The sequence below is a fragment of the Ranitomeya variabilis genome, chromosome 5, assembly GCF_051348905.1.
Source record: "Ranitomeya variabilis isolate aRanVar5 chromosome 5, aRanVar5.hap1, whole genome shotgun sequence".
NCBI lineage: Eukaryota > Metazoa > Chordata > Amphibia > Anura > Dendrobatidae > Ranitomeya > Ranitomeya variabilis.
The window spans coordinates 283,857,290-283,877,158 of NC_135236.1; the positions used below are offsets into that span (position 1 = coordinate 283,857,290).

Here is a 19,869-nt window from a genome sequence, read left to right on the forward strand (position 1 = left end):
ATAATTAGAAAAGTTACTATATACCGTAATCTATTCCTATATTGTTATTTCACCATAGCAGATATTGAATGATAGCAGTGACCTATTTACAAAATCTATAAAGCTCAGCAAAAGGAGAATAGCTTATGTGTCTTTAGATTTCATTCAATCATGAATTCTGTTGCGAAAAAGGTCACAATTAAATGACTGATAACAATTAATTCAGCCCTTACTTTGCTGACTTAGTTGCGGTTTTGTGTTAGACACTAAAATAGTGGCAGAGCCATCAAAGGGGTATTCCCATCTCCAAGATCCTATCCCAATATGTAGCAGGTGTAATAATAATAATAATAATATTAGCAAATATCTCCAATTAAAAATAGTATAGTTCTTCTGAACTATATTTCTTTCCAGGCATTGCAGTCGCATAGGTATCCATGGTTATGACCACTCATATAGTGACAGATAGCTGTTAGCGGTCGTAACCATGGATACCTAAGCTACTGCAATGCCTGCACATGGAGTAATTGACACATCGAATCAGAAGAACTATACTACCTTTACAATTGGAGGTATTTGCTAATATAATTATTATCCTACATATTTTTTATATGATTTTGATATGGGAATGCCCCTTTAAGTATAATGACACAAACAGTGTTCAAAGTATACACCTTTGGTTTCAGCTTCTGCTTCTTTCTTGCAATGTACATCTTCTCAGACAGACATGAGCAGGTAGTCATCTGAAAAGACTGTCATCGCTACGATGGAGAACAAACTGAGACCAAAGGTGTGCTCTATGAAACCACAACAGCAGCATGGTGGCTGAATGCAATGTGATCAGCATTAACATGGACTTAGGAGATTATGAAAAACATTTAAAGGGCTCTTCCAGTTGTATACCAATAAAGTGTCATTGCTGTATAAATGACCCAACTTTCTCATGTCTTTGTATTTTGTCACTATTTTCAAGACTTAGTTTTCTGCCAGTAAATGAAAACATTGAGGCACATTTGGGTAGAGATGATAGCATTGCTAATAATGGCCAGTATCTTAAACTCCTTCCATATGCGGAATGATGACAGTTGGATCTAGTTAGTCTCTTGTCAAATAGCACATAATGGACTGGTTTTTGTTTTAGAATGGAAAAGTCACATGCATCCAAAAGACTTGTCCACCAATAGAGTGTACTCATCAAGTGACACCACCCGGAGAATGTTGCCCTCGCTGTGTAAGAGGTGGGTGATATTAATTTCAGAGTTAAGGAGAAGCTATTATCAAAAAATGACCTACTGCTTAAACTACATTTGTAGTGTTATTTTATTATTGGCAATTTTTGTAAACAGCACAATATGTATTATAAGTAAAAAATAGAAATCTTGCAATTTTCACACTGGCCACTGGGATTTTTTTGTTTAGGTTCTTACTTGCTTTTATTTCAAGAAATAACATATGTACATAACCACAATGGCTGTTTTTTTGTATTGAAGCATCTAATGTGTGTGAAAGGTCATTGTGAAGGAAGTGGGGGGAATCAGGGTCAGGGATCACCTATTGTCATTGCTGTAAAATGCTGTGTTATTTGATGTGTGTGGGGGTGTTACCTGTCATTGTAATTCTGACACTACTGATAAGAAAAATCCTGTAAACGCTTCTTGAAAGGATAGGTAGAATGAGTCTAAAAATGCTACAGTGGCCAGAGTGAAAATTCTAAGATTACTAATTTAATTTTCTTTTAAGAAAGATTATTTTATGAAAAACAAAAAAAATCAAAACATTGGCAAAATGCTTGTAAAAGTACATGTAACCCAAACTGAAACAATAGGTCACTTTCTGATAACTTCCCTTATTATGTGTAATTATGATTTCAGTTAATAAAGCTTGCTATTCACCCTTTGGCTATGTTCACATATCCAGTAATCATCTGATAAAATGGATCTAGCCACAATCCATTGATAAAAAAGTTGCGCAAACACAATTTTATTGTCTTGCTTAAAAATCTGACTTTAGCTGGATCCGTTTTTTTTTTTTTTAACATTGAAGTCTATGGAAAACAGATCCGTTAATTAGCCATCTGTTTTCTTCCATTTGAAACTGATTTAGTAGGCAAAAACCGGATGCTTTTTAAATGAATGAAAAACAGATCACATTGGCATGCATACAAACAAATCATATTTTAGGGTAGGGCACTTGTAAATCCTAAAATTGTGTGAAATCAGTTTGTGAGTAGAACTAGATACATGACATTTGGCACCTTTTATGTTTCTTCCCTTAAGGCTGCTCTGATGGTCGTCTGGATGGAGAAACTTGGAAGAAGGATTCATGTATGAGCTGCATTTGTCAGGTAACATTTGTAATAAAGGAATGTTTGCTAAACTATATATTTTATCATTTACTTTAAATTAAATTTACAGATATGCACGTTCAGAGCCAGTGTTATTTGAATGTGGAACAGCTCCTAAGCTACTTCATGTGGGCAAAAGTAATGGGACACCTACACAATACACCTTCAGGACCTTTTATAACATCCAATTCCCCTCTCCTGGGATGGCTTTTTTACCGTTCATCCAGTAGTGACTTTGTGAGGTGAGGCAATGAGGTGGACGAGAGGTCCCAGCTCCTAAACTCCATTTACGTTCATCCTAAATATGTTCGATTAGAGCGAGACGTGTAGCCACTAGCCAGGGATTCAATACAGGGAGGCAAAACACATCTTAGAGGACCAGTAACATTGGTAACCCTCTTTACAACTATGGTGGAGCACTCTAATCATAGTGGGTGTAGGGGAACCTCAGCAGATGACCATGGTGTAACTGAAGCAAAAATTACTTTACTAAAACCAAGAGCGGTATTTTTGTTATACAATGACAGTACAGTGGTAGACACCAGTTCTGCACAACATATTAAGAGATTTCAGTAGACTTAGCCTATGTTCACATGTCGTTTTTTTTCCTATCATTTTTCTGCAGCCAAAACCTGATCATTGTAAAAACAGCGGGTGAAGTTGCATTGGTCGGGCATTGTTCATGGTCATGTGAGAGTACCAAGACATTATCATCAAAATAAAATAAAATGGGTTTAATATCCTGCTATACCTGAGTTTTTTCACCAAAAAGCTGCAAAAACGGATAAGAGCATTTTTGCACTTACTCATTGCTTTCTATGGGTGAAAAAACACTGCAAGAATGCTGAAACAAGTGACATGCTGCAGTATTCAAAAAATGCAGCTGTTTTCCAATTCAGTCAGGAACAAAAACACAAGTGTGTGCATGAGATTTCTGAAATGCTGGTACTGTAAAAAAGCTGCTTTTAATTTGCATAAAAAACCCAATGAGTGAACATAGCCTTATAGACAGTGACTTAAGGCCCCGTCTCACTTAGCGACGCTAAAGCGATCCCATCAACGATACGACCTGTCAGGGATCGTTGCTGCGTCGCTATGTGGTCGCTGGTGAGATGTCAAACAGTGAGATCTTCCCAACGATCGCTGCTGCGATCTCACTGTTTGACATCTCACCAGCGACCTGTAGCGACCTGTACAACGATGTCACATGGGAGCTATTATGACGATTCAGTGTCTGAGTCGTCAACGAGGTCGTTGGTAAGATGTCAAACACAGCGATGTGTGCTACCCAGCGGGACCTCAACGATCAGAAAACGGTCCAGGCCTTTCCGACACAACCAGCGATCTCACAGCAGGGGCCTGGTCGCTGCTACATGTCACACATAGCGAGATCGCTACTGAGGTCGCTGTTGCGTCACAAAACTTGTGACTCAGCAGCGATCTCGCTAGCGATCTCGCTTAGTGAGACGGGGGCTTTAAGTTACAGGTGACGTTCTCGCTGATGGAGTTTTTCACGTCTCCCGTTTCTCATAGAATCATAGAATGTTAACGTTGGAAAGGACCTCCTGGGTCATCTGGTCCAACCCCCTGCTCAAAGCAGAATTCACTGAATCATCCCAGACAGATGTCTGTCCAGCCTCTGTTTGAAAACTTCCATTGAAGGAGAACTCACCACCTCTCGTGGCAGCCTGTTCCACTCATTGATCACCCTAACTGTCAAAAAGTTTTTTCTAATATCTAATCTGTATCTCCTCCCATTCAGTTTCATCCCATTGCGTCTAGTCGTTCCTTGTGCAAATGAGAATAAAGATGATCCTTCTACAATGTGACAGCCCTTGAGATATTTGTAGACACCTATTAAGTCTCCTCTCTGTCTTCTTTTTTGCAAGCTAAACATTCCCAAATCCTGTAACCGTTCCTCATAGGACATGGTTTGCAGACCGGTCACCATTCTGGTCGCTCTTCTCTGAACTTGCTCCAGTTTGTTGATGTCTTTTTTAAAATGTGGTGCCCAAAACTGGACACAGTATTCCAGATGAGGCCTGACCAAGGAGGAGTAGAAGGCAATAATGACTTTGCGTGTCATTCTCCATCTGGCCTAGGTCAACATGGCAAATTTTTTAACCACCAGTAGTGTGTAAAGTTTACAACAAAGACCCACTTGACAGTTGACATTTCCCAGTCTACACAAACTCATCATCTTTGGGTTACTCAACACTGTGCCTGATGCTGCCATTTTTATCCTTATTACTAGACCTACTGTGTGCCATGGTAACAATGATCTTCTTACCATAGTGTACCACATAATATCCACAACTATGTCACTTACATATTAAAACGTCCCATTGTGCCCTCTAAATGGTAAAATTGTGCTCTGTAAGTAAGTTGTTATAGTACTCACATTTTGCCCTATAGAAAGTAGTGATGCTTCCTGTGTTCCACTTTGATAGCTATAAAACTGAATGCCCCTATAATGTAATAATGCCTCCTAAGTGCCGAGTTAACAGTTAATATTAGTGCCCCTAAAAGGTAATGTCTCGCTTGATACCCCACCAGCCCTCCACACAGCCCCCACCAAGTAACCAAGTATAATGGACCCCAAACAATATGATGGACCTCACAGCCCCTCACATGGTATGATGGCCTCCAAAACTCCACCATACTGTATAATCCTTCATACCCTCCAATACACTGCATAATGCCCTCCCAGCTCCCTCACACATAGTATGATGGACCCACAGCCCCCTTAAACACAGTGTTATGCTCACACAGTCCCCTTACACAAAGTATTATACCATCACAGCTGCCTCGCACAGTATGATGGTCCCCACAGTAGTCCCCACTAGACAGTGTAATAACCAATATTTCTCTGGAAGTACTGACTCATAAAATAAAAAATAAAAACCATATACTCCCCTAACCCTGGATCCTGGGGCACAGTCTGTGTCCCATTGTGAGCAGAGTGATGCGATGGTGTCATCATGCCACCTGCCCTGGGACTCTGATGTCCTGCTCATGCCTTGCCATTCTGGAGACCGCAGGCCTAAAGCGACCTGCGGCCTATATAATGGAAAGTGGTAGGACAAGGAGATAAATTCTGCAGTAAAGCAGGGCGCTTTAACTGAATCAGCATGCAGTACACCTCAATACATCTACAGGTGGTGGTTGCTTCTCCATGTGAATTGACTGGGTGCAACCGACCCTTGGTATCCCTTGGAAGCTATGCTACTGGGTTGAGGTCAGGTTTTTTTGTGACACAGTCAACTCTTTCCACACCAAACTCACCAAACATTCCTTTATGGGTTTTGCCTTGTGCACTGGGGCATAGCCATGCTGGAACAGAAAATGGCCTTCCCCAAACTGTTCCTACAAAGTTGAAAGCACACAATTTATGCTAAAGAATTAAGATTTCTGTTTACTGGAACTAATGAGCCTAGATCAATCCCTTAAAAACAAACCCATAGCTTTATCCCTGCTCCATCAAACTGTAAAGTTGGAACAATGCATTCAGGAATTTAACATTCTCCAGGCATTCACCAAACCCAAGCCCATCTATCTGACTGACAGATATAAGAGGTTGATTTGTCCCTCCACAGAGCACTTTTCCACTGCTCAAGAGTCCAGTGGCTGCATGCTTTAAGCTACTCCATTCAGCGCTTTGTATTGTGCTTAGGCCCCTTTCACACATCAGTTTTTTGCCATCAGTCGCAATCCGTCGAATTTTGAAAAAAACAGATCCGGTGACTGATGTCATCCGTTGTTCGCCGGATCCATTGAAAAATGTTTGTCCGGCAGCCGGAGACAACAGACAAAGTAACGTTTTTTGTGTACGTTGAAAAAACTGACAGCGACGGATCCGTCGCCGTCCGTAATTTGCCCAAATGGAAGCCTATGGGCGCCGGATTCGTGAAATGACGGAATCCGGAGACGGATTCTGTTTTTTTAAACTGAGCATGCTCCAATTTTATTTTTAGGATCCAATTATCCAGATCCGCTAGTCGGATCCGGCGAAAAAACTGATCCGTCGAGCCAACAGATTATGACTGATGGCAAAAAACTGATGTGTGAAAGAGGCCTTAGTGATTCAAGTAGAGGAAATCTGTCACCAGATATTTTCTGCCATCTTTGAGAGCAGCATGATGTGATGGCAGAAACCCTGATTCCAGAGATGTGTCACTTATTGGGCTACTTGGTGTAGTTTTAATAAAATCACAGTTTAGTCTGCTGCAGATCTACCAGTTCTCTGAACGTTGAGCTCTGTATAACCCTGACCCAACCACTGATTGACAACGTTTTATATACACTGTGCATAGGCAGAAAGCTGCCAATTAGTGGTAGATTGGGTTATACAGAACTCATGAATATGGAGGACTATGTGGCAGTGGAGGGGACAGGGTTATACAATGCTCATGAATATCAGGGACTACATGGCAGCAGGTTTAAGGGTCGTTTAGTGATAATTTCCTGTGGATTGTGTCAAAACTACAGCAAACAGCCCAGTAAGTGACACACCTCAGGATCTCTGTCTCTATATTGTGCTGCTGTCAGGTTAGGTGGCAAAAATCTGGTGGCATATTACTTTTAAGATGAGTGCCTCAATACTCATGTCCACATACTGTATAAAATATAGCGGCTTGCTATTTTATTCTCAATTTTATGTTTCGTATATGGCTAAATTGTATTTCCTAACAGGGAGGCTCTGTGAAGTGCATCGCTGACATATGTGACATGACAACTTGTGAACATCCTGTCACTCCACCTGGAAAGTGTTGCCCAGAATGTGTTAACTGCCATTACCGTGGGCAGATTCTGAGGAACGGAGAACGGTTCCAACCCGATCTATGCACTACGTGCACGTGCAAGGTAAGCAGGATGCCAGGGTCTTATGCTTCACTTTACTTTAATTAATGGTAAAATTTAGTCACTTAAATGATCTTACTAAAGATACAGGAAAGATATATCTTGGTACCGTGTTAGCCAGTAGATAGAAAAATGAAAAGATGGTAACAAATTGCAAGCTTTCGCGACTACTCAGGCCTCTTCATCAGGCAAAGACTAAAAGAAATTCTGAAGAATCACATATTTATGCACATCATAGTACAGAAAAAAAAGCCATGGATAAGACAGGTGACATGAAGCAGAATTACCATGAGTGATAAACAGTTATGTCCATAAATATTGGACCTGTTGTTAGATAGGGAATGTTTTATTGTCCTCTGATTGTGGTCTGGTTCTGTTGTGATGACCCCACATAGTTTGAGGGGCAAGTTCCTTAGTTCCTTAGTTGATGTAAAAAGACATAAATCCATGCGACACATTCATTCCTGCACTAAGACTGTCAAAGGTCGTCATCAGTTTATATTCCCAGACTCTTCTGTCTCTCTTAGATTTGAAGCTACAGTACCTTTTAATACAAGTAATTTCATGTCCATAATGTTATGATTTGGGAGATAAAAATTGTATTGCCACAAGTAGATCCATTCTTTTTTCTCTTATTGTGTGGCAGTGAGAATTCATTCTTGTTCTAAGCTTTTGCCCTGTCTCCCCCACATACAGACCACCAGTTGGACATTTAGTACAAATAATTAGATACACCACATTAGAAGTGTCGCAGCTGAAAGTACCTGGTATCTTGTAGTCCTTTTTACATCAGCTAAGGAACTAAGGAACTTGCCCCTCAGACTATGTGGTTTTCCGGTCTGAAATGAAAAGTCAGCAGTCACTCTGTGTGACTGCAGACTTTTGACTCCCCCGCAGTGCATGCACTGTGCTCTGCAAGTATTCGCCGATTTCTTAGTCGAGAACTGCGATGATGCATACTCCAGGGCAGAAGCCATCTAGAGGCCACAGCCGTCTAGTGTGCACGGTCATTCAGTTGGCGCAGCCATATAGTAGTCGCAAGGGCGTGGCCATCTAGTAGACAAGGCTGTCCAGTGGGTGTGTCCATCTAGTGGACAAGGCTGTCCAGTGGGTGTGTCCATCTAGTGGACAAGGCTGTCCAATGGGTGTGTCCATCTAGTGGACAAGGCTGTCCAGTGGGTGTGTCCAACTAGTGGGCACACCCACTAGACAGCTTCTGCTTTGCAGTATGCATATCGTTTTCATCACTGCGCTTCCTGACTCAGAAACTGGCGAATCCTCGCAGCGCACAATGCATGAGCTGGGGGGATTTATAAGTCTGCAGACATCATTTTAGACCTGACAACCACTAGAAGCGCAGTGTTATGTCTTAAAGCATGGATTCTATGTGGATTTACTATCCAGACTATTGCCCCTATCCAATGCAGGTGATGCTTTTCCCAACCAGTGGAAAGCAACCCAAAAAATCTTCTAGAAGAGGTTTCCTGTATGGCACTGTCCCCAATTAAATTGAATCTTGGTAACAATAAAAAAATGCCTATATTATTTGCAATTGTATTTACAATCTAATGTGTTTAAGTCCTGGAGTAGGAGAAGAAGGGCATTTGGGGCTTATAAAATAAAAATGGTGTTACAATCACAATGACAATATATTTTATACTTTATGAGCATAGGATTTTGGACATGTATAAATGAAGAAAAATGACTTAAAGTAAACTGTAAGATCAACAACACGTTACTGAGATCGAGTCACTGAAAATGCTGGCCATGTCTATACTGATATATCATTATTACATACAGTGCCTTGTGAAAGTATTCGGCTCCCTGGAACTTTTCAACCTTTTCCCACATATCATGCTTCAAACATAAAGATACCAAATACTTTCGCAAGGCACTGTATGTAGAGAATGTAATGTGAATGCGTGTTGTAGTACCAGTCAATAAATTCCAGGTCGTATTACAGTTTTTCTGTTAGGAGTGTAGTATTACATATGTCATAGTTTTCCTGGACTGTAAAACTGTAAGTGTGTTATATGCCGTAATAACCATCGGGTTTGAAATGCGTGAGCGTTAACAAAACATCTGTATGGACTGCTAATTATAAAGTCAGGTGCTGGATTGCATATAAACCTAGGGAGTCTTGTTATTGCATTGGTCAACTGCTCACGATCAGCGAGTGTTTAGTTTTCTTTTTGTGCTGGGTTGAATAAAATTTTGATTAATTACCATTATGATTACCACATTGTTATACCTAAGTACTGTTCCATTCCTTAACCATAAGTATAGCTTTTAGAAAGCAAATAAACCAATTCAATTACTTTATAATCTATGGCGATTGTCTGTAAATTCTATGAAACATATGGTATATTTCGTATGTTTAAAGTACAGTTGGATAGGTATCAGTAATATACAGTCATGGCTGAAAGTGTTAACATTCTTGAAATTGTTCCAGAAAATGAAGTGTTTCTGCCAGAAAATTATTGCAATTACACATATTTTGTTATGCATATGTTTATTTTCTTTGTGTGTATTGGAACAACACAAAAACAGAGGGAAAAAAAAGCAAAATGGACATAATTTCACAAAAAGAAAAAAAAATGGGCCAGACAAAATTGTTGGCACCCTCAGCTTAATATTTAGTTGCACACCCGTCAGAATAAATAACTGCAATCAATTGCTTCTTGCACCTCTCAACTAGAATTTTGGGCTACTCTTTATTTGCAAACTGCTCTCATATTTGAAGGGTGCCTTCTCCTGACAGCAATTTTAAGATCTCTCCACAGATGTGCAATGGGATTTAGATCTGGACTCATTTCTGGTCACTTCAGAACTCTCCAACGCTTTGCTTTCATCCATTTCTGGGAGCTTCTTGAAGTATCTTTGGGGTCATTGTCCTGCTGGAAGACCAAGGATCTATTATACAAACCCAGCTTTCTGACACTGGGCATTACATTGAGACCCAAAATTCTTTGGTAATCTTTATATTTCATAATGCCTCGCACACAGTCAAGGCACCCAGTGCCAGAGACAGGAAAACATATTTCACTATAGGTACTGTGTTCTTTTCTTTGTAGGCCTCATTCAGTTTTCGATAAACAGTAAAATGATGTGCTTTACCAAAAAGCTTTCTCTTGGACCCATCTGTCCATAAGATGCTTTTGCAGAAGGCTTTTGGCTTACTCATGTACATTTTGGCAAACTGCAGTCTAGTTTGTTTATGTCTCTGTGTCAGCACTGGGGTCCTCCTGGGACTCCTGCCATAGCGTTTCATTTCATTCAAATGACTACAAATCGTTTGCGTTAACACTGATGCATCCTGAGCCTGCAGGACAGCTTGAATATCTTTGGACCTTGATTGAGGCTGCTTATCTATCATCCGGACTATCCTGTGTTACAACCATTCATCAATTTTTTGCTGCAATCCACATGCAGGGAGATTAGCTACAGTGCCATGAGTTGTAAACTTCTTGATTATGTTGCTCACAGTGGACAAAGGAACATCAAGATCTCTGGAGATGTACTTGTAATCTTGAGATTGTTGATATTGTTCAGCAATTTTGGTTCTAAAGTCCTCAGACCATTTTCAAGGGTGCTAACACTTACGGCCATGACTGTATGTTCCCTGTGCGCAGTAAAATACTTACCAGTGGTCATCTTACTGTTTCTAGCGATGCTCTAGTCCCTCTCCACCATCTTGTGACTGCAGCTCTAGCTGGCCAGACGTCACTACCAACTGTTACTTTCTATCGTTCTGAGTCTTATAGACTTACGTTGAGACATGACTTCCGTTGTGCCAATATGACAAGTCGCAACTCTGCTCACGTGTGCATAAAAGGACTAGAGCGGAGCTGGGACTAGCAGAAGATGGTGATCGGTAAGTATTTGACGACACATAGGAAATGTACATTAGTGTTATCTATATGATGAGAAATATAAAAAATACCCTGGAGTGGTATTTTTAAAGGATCAAACTTTAATGATGGCTTTCTTTTTTATAAAGACGCGTTAGAAGAAAAAGGAGACATACTGTAGAGTATACAAACACCAGGAGAAAGAGAACAGGATAGATACAGTATACAGTTACAGATATAAATAGGAAAAGACCGATGTAGGGTATACTGTTGTAAATAGGGCTGATAGATGGGTTCAGATAGCAGAGAAATAGGACAGATTCGTGGATACGTGGGCAAAAAAGTAACGGAGACGTATTTACAATCATATATTATAAAAACAGACTCTACAGCCACAATTATGAAAATTAACACGAGACTTCATGTCTACAATGAGCAGAAGGACTACTTACAGTAGAAGCTAAACATTTCTATAGATTAATATTGCAATCACATACAATACCATGCAGTCATTTAGACTTCTAGTTTTCTTTATTATGTATTTAATTTTTTTGCCATAGATAAAATCTGCATGAATGAACCACGTCTAGGTAAAATTTGCTTACGGTCCCTCAGTGGTTAGCACTGCATCCTTGCAACGCTGGGGTCCTGGGTTCAAATCCCATCAAGGACAACATCTGCAAGGAGTTTGTATGTTCTCCCCGTGTTTGCGTGGGTTTCCTCCGGGTTTTCCGGTTTCCTCCCACACGCCAAAGACATACTGATAGGGAATTTAGATTGTGAGTACCAATGGGGACAATGATGATAATGTATGTAAAGCGCTGTGGAATTAATAGCACTATATAAGTGAGTAAAATAAATAAATTATCGTAAATAAATGCAAATAAATAAGAACGAAATACATAATATATACAAATATGTTTTTTGCTAGAATGGAACAGTCCAGTGTATGAGGGAGCGCTGCCCAGAAGTGACCTGTATAAAGAAGTACACCCCACCTGGACAATGCTGTGCTGCGTGCCAGCAAGGTGAGACTAAAGCCATCTCAGCCGACACTACCTGACAACCGGTGGCTTTTCACTGGAAGAACAATGTGATTGGCAGTCTGAAAGATAATTAACAGTTTGCCTAAAAGGCAACAAATCCCTTAACTTAAGACCTTAAAATTAACTTTTATTATTAATTACTAAAGGAACAAGACTATTAGAAATCGCACAGAGTCACTTGTTGGACGCTAGCATACTAATAATGAAGTAATCTTCCGTCCCGTATCTAGTGCTAATGGCCCTACCTATATAATGTACTCATATCATTTCATTTAGGCATGTGGATCCAGGTGCGGGCACTATCTATATCCCACATCTATTGCCCCCATAAAGTTCACTGACATGTGCTACTAAAAACTGCCCTGAGCCTCGACAACATGTTTCACCAGTACCACTGGCGTCATCAGGGGATTGAGGCTATAAGGTATATAGATATTTTTAGTATGCTATTGTCCACCAAGTGAAACTGACTTTGTTTGATTTTTAATAGTCTTGTTCCTTTAGTAATTAATAATAAAAGTTAATTTTTAGGTCTTTAGTTAAGAAATTTGTTGCCCTTTAGTCAAACTGTTAATTATATTTGTTGCCCCACACTGATCTTGGACAGCAATTTGTGTGTTTATGTAATAGCAGTCTGAAAGTGGACATGGGCAATTAACATCTCTCCCAACCATCAGTCGGCCGGCACCTGCCTAAACTGTTGATTTCAACTTTAGTCTAATGTGTATGGGGGTCTTAAATCCATATACAGCTGTAGCAAATGGTCATCATGACTCGCTGCTCGCCATCTTGATAACTTGTCACAAAAGGCTAGCTCATTTAAGAGACGCAAGATACCTTAGCATTGCAGAAGCCATTGACCAATGTCAAGTTAGATGTGAAATAACATGTTTTGTTTGTATAGTGCAATCACCAGTGCTGCATTATCAGAGTCAAGGTAACCCTTTCTAGATCTGTAGCAATCAATTTTCATTATTCTTCATTTTCCACTGTATTAATTCCAGGATGTGAATATGAAGGCGTAGCTTACAGAAATGGAGACTACTTCCTTTCACAGAGCAATGCTTGCGTGAACTGTTCCTGTTTGGTGAGTGCCCAACGTAAGCCTTGTGACTCTTGATCAATATACTGTGTTAGGACTAAGAGTGGAAAAAGAGACAAAGGTTGGAGAATATTAACAGATTGGAGCGCCAGCACTGAATAGCTTCTCTCCTTAAAGTTCCCAGCCTAAGCATGAAGTCCTTTTGCCATGTCATGTTCTTGTTGTTAATAGCATGGATCTGCAGGTCACAATGTAGGGAGTGAATGAGGCCACTGTGTAATGGGAATAGCTGAGAAGATGAGGGGTGTTGCTTGCTTAGTGCAGATTGCCTAACTTAGGTGAGGAATTACGAGGGTGCAGTAATGTAAGATATACGGATGGGAACCATTACAAATGCTTTCTTCTAATCCATACGTGACTTAAGCCATGATTATATATTGGGTGACCGTACATCATGATTCAGCACAAGCATCACACAAAGAGATCTACGGCAAAATGGAAGCATGGTGGCTCAGTGGATAGCACTGCAGCCTTGCAGCGCTGGGGTCCTGGGTTCTAATCCCACCTTGGACAACATCTGCATGGAGTTTGTATGTTCTCCCCGTGTTTGCGTGGGTTTCCTCTGGGTTCTCCGGTTTCCTCCCACATACCAAAGACCTACTGATAGGGAAGTTAGATTGTGAGCCCAATCGGGGACAGCGATAATAATGTGTGCAAACTGTAAGGCTATGTGCACACTGGCAGAAACCGCAGGTGTGGTTTTTACCACTGTGGATTTCGATAATGGAAGGGTGCAGAAACGCTGCAGTTCCGCACAAAAGAAGTGACATGCACCATTAGCACAGCTTTTTTTTCCCCTATTAATTTACATTGTACTGTAAATCACTGTGCGGAACTGCAGCGTTTCTGCGTGGAAAAATCCGCTGCGGATCCGCACAAATTCCGCATCGTGTGCACACAGCCTAAAGCGCTGCGGAATATGTTAGCGCTATATAAAAATAAAAGATTATTATTATTAAAATGGAAGTAAAATCACATGTTCACATAGTAGATTTTTCTTTTTAAAATTTATTTGATCCAGAGCTGCATTACATAGTGTTAGGGTTGGCGGAACGCACCGAATATATATTTATTAGAGGAAGTTGGTGCGTTCGCAACCCCGGATCCACCGTGCAGGAAAGCACCTGTAGCTAGATATGGCGGTACTATACAGTGGTATAAACAGACTCTGTTACTTCACAGAGTCTGTTAGCAAAGATAACGCTGTGCCCTGTTTGGCTCACAGAGGCACACAGCTACTTAGTAGAGCAGATGGTGATCATGCAGTCAAATGCAAACATGAAACTCCTCGCCGGAGGTGCCCGCATTCTAGGGGCTTATTTCAGCCGGGTCCCTGAATACACTCATACACAATCTCCTCGCCGGAGGTGCCAGCATTCTAGGGGCTTATTTCAGCTGGGTCCCTGACTGCATACAAAACATGACCACACTAGCGCTGAGCTCATATGTAAATTGACACTAGCGCATGGCCGTGCGGTCATGAGAACCTTTTATAGCTGTAGGACAGCTACAGGACCTTCCAAGAAGGACCAATGGAAGGCTGCCACAGAACTTGATCAGGTACAGGGCCTTCCTGGAGGACCAACGGAAGTTGCTGCAGTACCTGAGCATGTGACCCTTGATCTCCACTGAGAGATCTTGCCCTGGGCATGCTCAGTGTGTGCAAAGCAGGACTTAGTCCCAGAAAAGCCTGCTCACCGCAGACCAGTGCAGGGTACAATAGTAAAGCCTGGAGAGGCAGCAGTAACCCTTTGCACAGTATCAGATTCAGTGAGATGCTGGGACCGACGTAGATAAGACCCTGATGCCGGTAGCCTTATCTCATATACGATTTTTGGGGTGACAGATTCCCTTTAAAACTACAACTCAACCCACAAAAAAACAAGCCCTTACATAGAAGACATTGCCGTAAGAATCTAATCAACAAGAAGTTATTCTGCAGTAAGGGGTTAAATAGATCATACCTTAGCACAAAGCCTACTTATACAAGTAATTATATACAGGAAGATATTTTGAAAACCTTGGACAAATGTCTTCTGATTTAGAGTAAATACCATCTTAGATTTTTTTCTCCTTCTAGTAATATTTCTCGTTCTTTTGCAGAATAACCTGGTGCGATGTTTACCTGTGCAATGCCCAGCTGCTGCTTGCGGCAATCCAGTAATCACACCAGGCCAGTGTTGCCCCACCTGTCCAGGTAAACCTCTAACATAAGTTATGGTTACAAATAGCAATGTCAGTTCTTATCCCAAATTGTATTTTGCGCTTGCTCTACAAAAAGAAATGAGCTGATGTGTATTGTCACAGACAGGCCCGCTCCACCTTCATGACATGGTCTACCTATAAGAGGTCAACACCACAAGAGGTGCAGTACTGCTCACACATCACCTCCCAATACAAATATAGTTGACCCAAGGATTCATTTATTCTGGACGCACCAGTGTGATTTCAGCTCTATTGTCTCCGAGTCCCATAGTGACGTGATTGCCTACAGTGAGAAGCTATAGTAAAACGTTTCCTTTTATTGGGACAATTACTCCTAACATGTCCCACTTTATTGCTAGGGCAATATCATAGTAGTGCTGTATAAAGCATATATAGCACTACTATATCAGTGAAGTACTGTCATTGACAGACATGGATGCTTTTAGTAGACCACCCGGCTGTTATGGCAACCCATCAGCACCCTCTGATCACATTTAGGCTGTGTACACACGTTCAGGATTTTTTGCGTTTTTTTCGCTGTTTTTCGCTATAAAAACGTGATAAAACCACGAAAAAAGCGCATTCATTAAGCATCCTATTATTAGAATGCAATCCGCAATTTTTGTGCACATGTTGAGTTTTTTTCCGCAAAAAAACACATCATGGAAAAAATGCAGCATGTTCATTAGTTTTGCGGATTTTTTGCATTTTTGCCGCTATATTATTGAATTGGAGAAGCTTCGGAAAAAAAGGGAAAAATCCGCAAAAAAATCGCCAAAAAACGTTATAAAACGCGAAAGAAACGCATGCGAATTTCCTGCAGAAAAAGTCTGGTTTTGTTCAGGAAATTTGTGCAAAGAATCATGACGTGTGCACTTAGCCTTAGGGTGGGGGCATTGGGTGGTTAGTATAATTCATCTCCCAGACCTCATGCTGCACATGCCAGTGTCAGAGATTGAAAGTGGCATTTAAAAGGATAACATATGGGGGCAGAGCTCGCTGAATAACACAGCCATCATTTGTCACGACAGATACGGGCTCAGCTCCTAAGCTTGCACCAAAATAGGGGACCCGACATATCATGTACCAGTGATAGAATGCCAAGGTGCATAGGTGCATGTATTTCTGCGTGTGGTGCTCATAGTCACTACAGCATAAATTGAAATGCTTTGAAAAATTAATTTGTTCTTTATATTTCATCATTTGCATACCATTAATATGTCTATTGATTCTGTGATTACCATAATTCCACAACTTTTCCTTTTTTGCTGTTGCAAATTTACCACCAGACGGCACTCACAGCAATCTGGCTATGACAACCATAGAGGTCTGCTGGAGACCTCTGGTTGTCATGCCAACCCATCGGTGACCCGAGATCGGGGTCACCGATGGGCAGGATTTCTGGCACACTTCCGGAAAGCGCGAGTTAAATGACGCTGCCAAAGATTGACAGTGGCATTTAACTAGTTAACAGCCGCTGGTGGATAACGATTCGACCCGCGGCTTTTTTGGGCATATGTCAGCTGTTCAAAACAGCTGACATGTGCGGGGAAAGATGTGGGCTCAGCGCTGGAGCCCACATCAAACGGAGGGATTCAGATGTGGGTGTACTATTACGTGTAACTTCTGAAAGGGGTTAAGTAGCTCTCAATATGTGGTCAGAAGATTTGCTCACGTAAAGGTCACCATCATTTTTCTGTAAAAATGAAAAACATATAAGGAGGTGGAAAAAGAGAGATTCCCTCAGTTTGAGAACTAGTGCAGTGTCTGCAAATAAGAGCCTTCATCTACTGGTTAAGTATTGTAGATGAGTGAAAGTAGCAAGAGCCGCATCAACAGGAACTTTAAGATGAAATACCTGGTTCCTGAGGGGGAGAGGTTGAAGGAGACACCAGATCAGGTGGTAGATTTTGTGCGGTTAATAATTATAAAAGGCTCGGGGGGGTGGGGGTGGGGGCGGTGAAAAGGAAGAGTCAACACGTGGACCTGTAGCAGGACAGACGCATGAGGCCATGGAGTTGGCTAATAGCTGCCATTATGTGAGACCAGACCCTAGTGAAGGAACCAGGAGACCAGACCCGAGTGAAGGAACTGAGAGACCAGATCTGAGTGAAGTAGCCAAGAGGCCAGACCTATGTGGTCAGGACCGGAGACAGAAACCTAGTAAGCAGAGCCAAGAACAAAAGGAAGACCACCAGATCATAGAAAAAGGACGTATGTGTGAGCTGTAAGCTCCAGTGAAGATGTACAGTACAAAAAGAAGGGACCAGGGCCATGCTTCAGGGAACAGAGGCGGTCAGCTTGAGGGACATGTAAAGTGACTCTTATGACCAGGACTTGTATTTTAATCGCGGAGTACCATTGACTTTTCTTAGGGCCTGTATCATATTGCCTAGAGAGTGGCAATGGCCACGGACCTGATAAAGTCGGTGACGCACTTAGGGTTAAGACATTAGGACCAAGATGCCTTTGATACTAGTGTATAGTTGTAATAACAGGAATAGGAGTGTGCAGTTAGAATTGTATAAATATTCTGCGTAATTAGATTTACTGTATTTTCATAGTTTTTTTATATTCATTGATATTGTGCCATAGGCATCCCTTTAGTTGTGTTAATCAGATAAATAAGTGTTGGTTAGGTTGCCACTGTCTCATCATTCTCTGTGCTGTTGTATTTGCACTCCTGCTTACAAACATAAAAAAAACATATCAGTGAGAAAGAAGGAACTTTGGGAATTACCAATTCAAAAGCATAGAAGACCTCCAAAGTGGATGATTGTAGAATTTTCAAGTCAAGGACGCACTCAAGAGGTTGGTGTATTATTGCTGAGCAAACCACTGGTAACGATCAAGAATAAAAGAGCAAAAGTGCAAGATTAGACTAGTAATCGTTGAGTTCTAAAACAAAATCCTTTCTGTAGATACAGCCAAGATTCGTTGTATCAGAATGTTGGGAAGAGAACAGTATAAGTATGCGTATCACACCAAACTGAAGTCTAAAGTAATGGTAGAAAGACCTACAAACATGCAGCAACTAAAGGAAGGCAGCTGTAGTATAGGATTAGCAAGGCATCTGAAGGGAGGAAACTTTTTGTTATATTCATGCATTCCAGACTGTAATCGGGACTGCCAGAGATAAGTTTGCCCAGTTACTTTTGAGTTCATAATTATTGAGGGAATGTGTAAAAATGTCCAAAATGGTTCATGTAAAATTTTGTTTAATATTTAAAAATAGTGACAATATCCGGTATATACAGTATACCGTATGTATATACCATAATATGTCAAATAGCTCTCCATGGCAAAATATGGTGGATGTTAGAAAAGTGAAATACTGTAAGACAACCCTTTATATGATTCAATTTCCAATAAAAATGGGCACTACATACAAAGTATATACCCTATAATATCAGTTGTAATATATTCGATCCCTTAATGCTCCATGACAGATATATATATATATATATATATATATATGACAGAGTGAGTCTGTCAAGGTGTTTGCCGGCTTCATCACATAGCCTCCATCTGCTTTTGATAGTGAACGTTGATAACTGCTGTAGGGTAAGTTCACACTGGGTGTTTTTGCTGCGTTTTTTTATGCTATTTTCAGCTGCTTTTTACAATACCGGCAAAGCCTATGAGATTTCAGAAATCTCATGCACACACATTGGTATTTTGTGTCATGGGTATTTTGTGCTTTGCTGCATTTTTTGGACATAGAGCATGTCACTTCTTTCAGCGTTTTTGCAGCGTTTTTCACATATTGGCTTGAATGGGTGTTGAAAAAATGCTGCAAAAACGCAGCAAAAACGCTACTCCCTCGTGATTGCTGCCTTACTGGGCATGCACAGTTTGACGATGAAGCCTGGAATCGACACCTGGCTTCATTGTGCATTCTCAGGGAGGGAGAGGATTGTACACGTGCAAAATTTGCAAGGAGCCCTTGGTGACATCGCTCTTTCAATTCATGTCACTTACGAACACAGGTGCCTGCTTACATGATGAAAAGGATTAGTCCGGAGAAATCGACACACCCTCAACTAGTTACAGCATCAAAGGTCTGGGGGGCCTGCACAGTGACAGCATTTTATTTTCCACAGCATGTCAATTCTTTTTGCGGATCTGCAGCATTTCTGCACCCATTGACTTCCATTGAGTCAGGCAAATCCACAGCAAAACTGCAGGTTTAAAAAGATCTGCTGTTTTGCTGAGGAATTGCCTGGGAGAAACGCTGCAGATCGGGAGGAGGAAGAGTGTGTGGGCGGAGACTATGTGTGTGGGTGGAGACTGTGTGTGTGCAGAGAAGATGTGCGTGTCTGTGTGCAGGTGTTTGTGTGTGTCTGCGGGGCTGTGTGTGTCTGTGTGTGTGTGTCCGCGGCTGTGTGTCTGTGTGTGTGCGGATCTGTATGTAGAAAGATATCGTCCGATGGGACTACTAGTCCCATCCGGCTATGCCTGCTACAGTGACAGCTAACTGGA

The 19,869-nt window shown here is 41.1% G+C and overlaps 1 protein-coding gene across 1 annotated transcript in view; it reads left to right on the plus strand.

Annotated features, from left to right (window-relative positions):
* Positions 1 to 19,869, plus strand: part of KCP (kielin cysteine rich BMP regulator) — a 144,873-nt gene that overhangs the window by 46,906 nt on the left and 78,098 nt on the right. The window contains exons 7-12 of the mRNA XM_077264383.1: positions 1,121 to 1,217; positions 2,256 to 2,323; positions 7,016 to 7,186; positions 11,966 to 12,062; positions 13,085 to 13,167; positions 15,286 to 15,379. Coding sequence (XP_077120498.1) covers positions 1,121 to 1,217; positions 2,256 to 2,323; positions 7,016 to 7,186; positions 11,966 to 12,062; positions 13,085 to 13,167; positions 15,286 to 15,379 — 610 coding nt within the window. The remainder of the gene's footprint in view (positions 1 to 1,120; positions 1,218 to 2,255; positions 2,324 to 7,015; positions 7,187 to 11,965; positions 12,063 to 13,084; positions 13,168 to 15,285; positions 15,380 to 19,869) is intronic.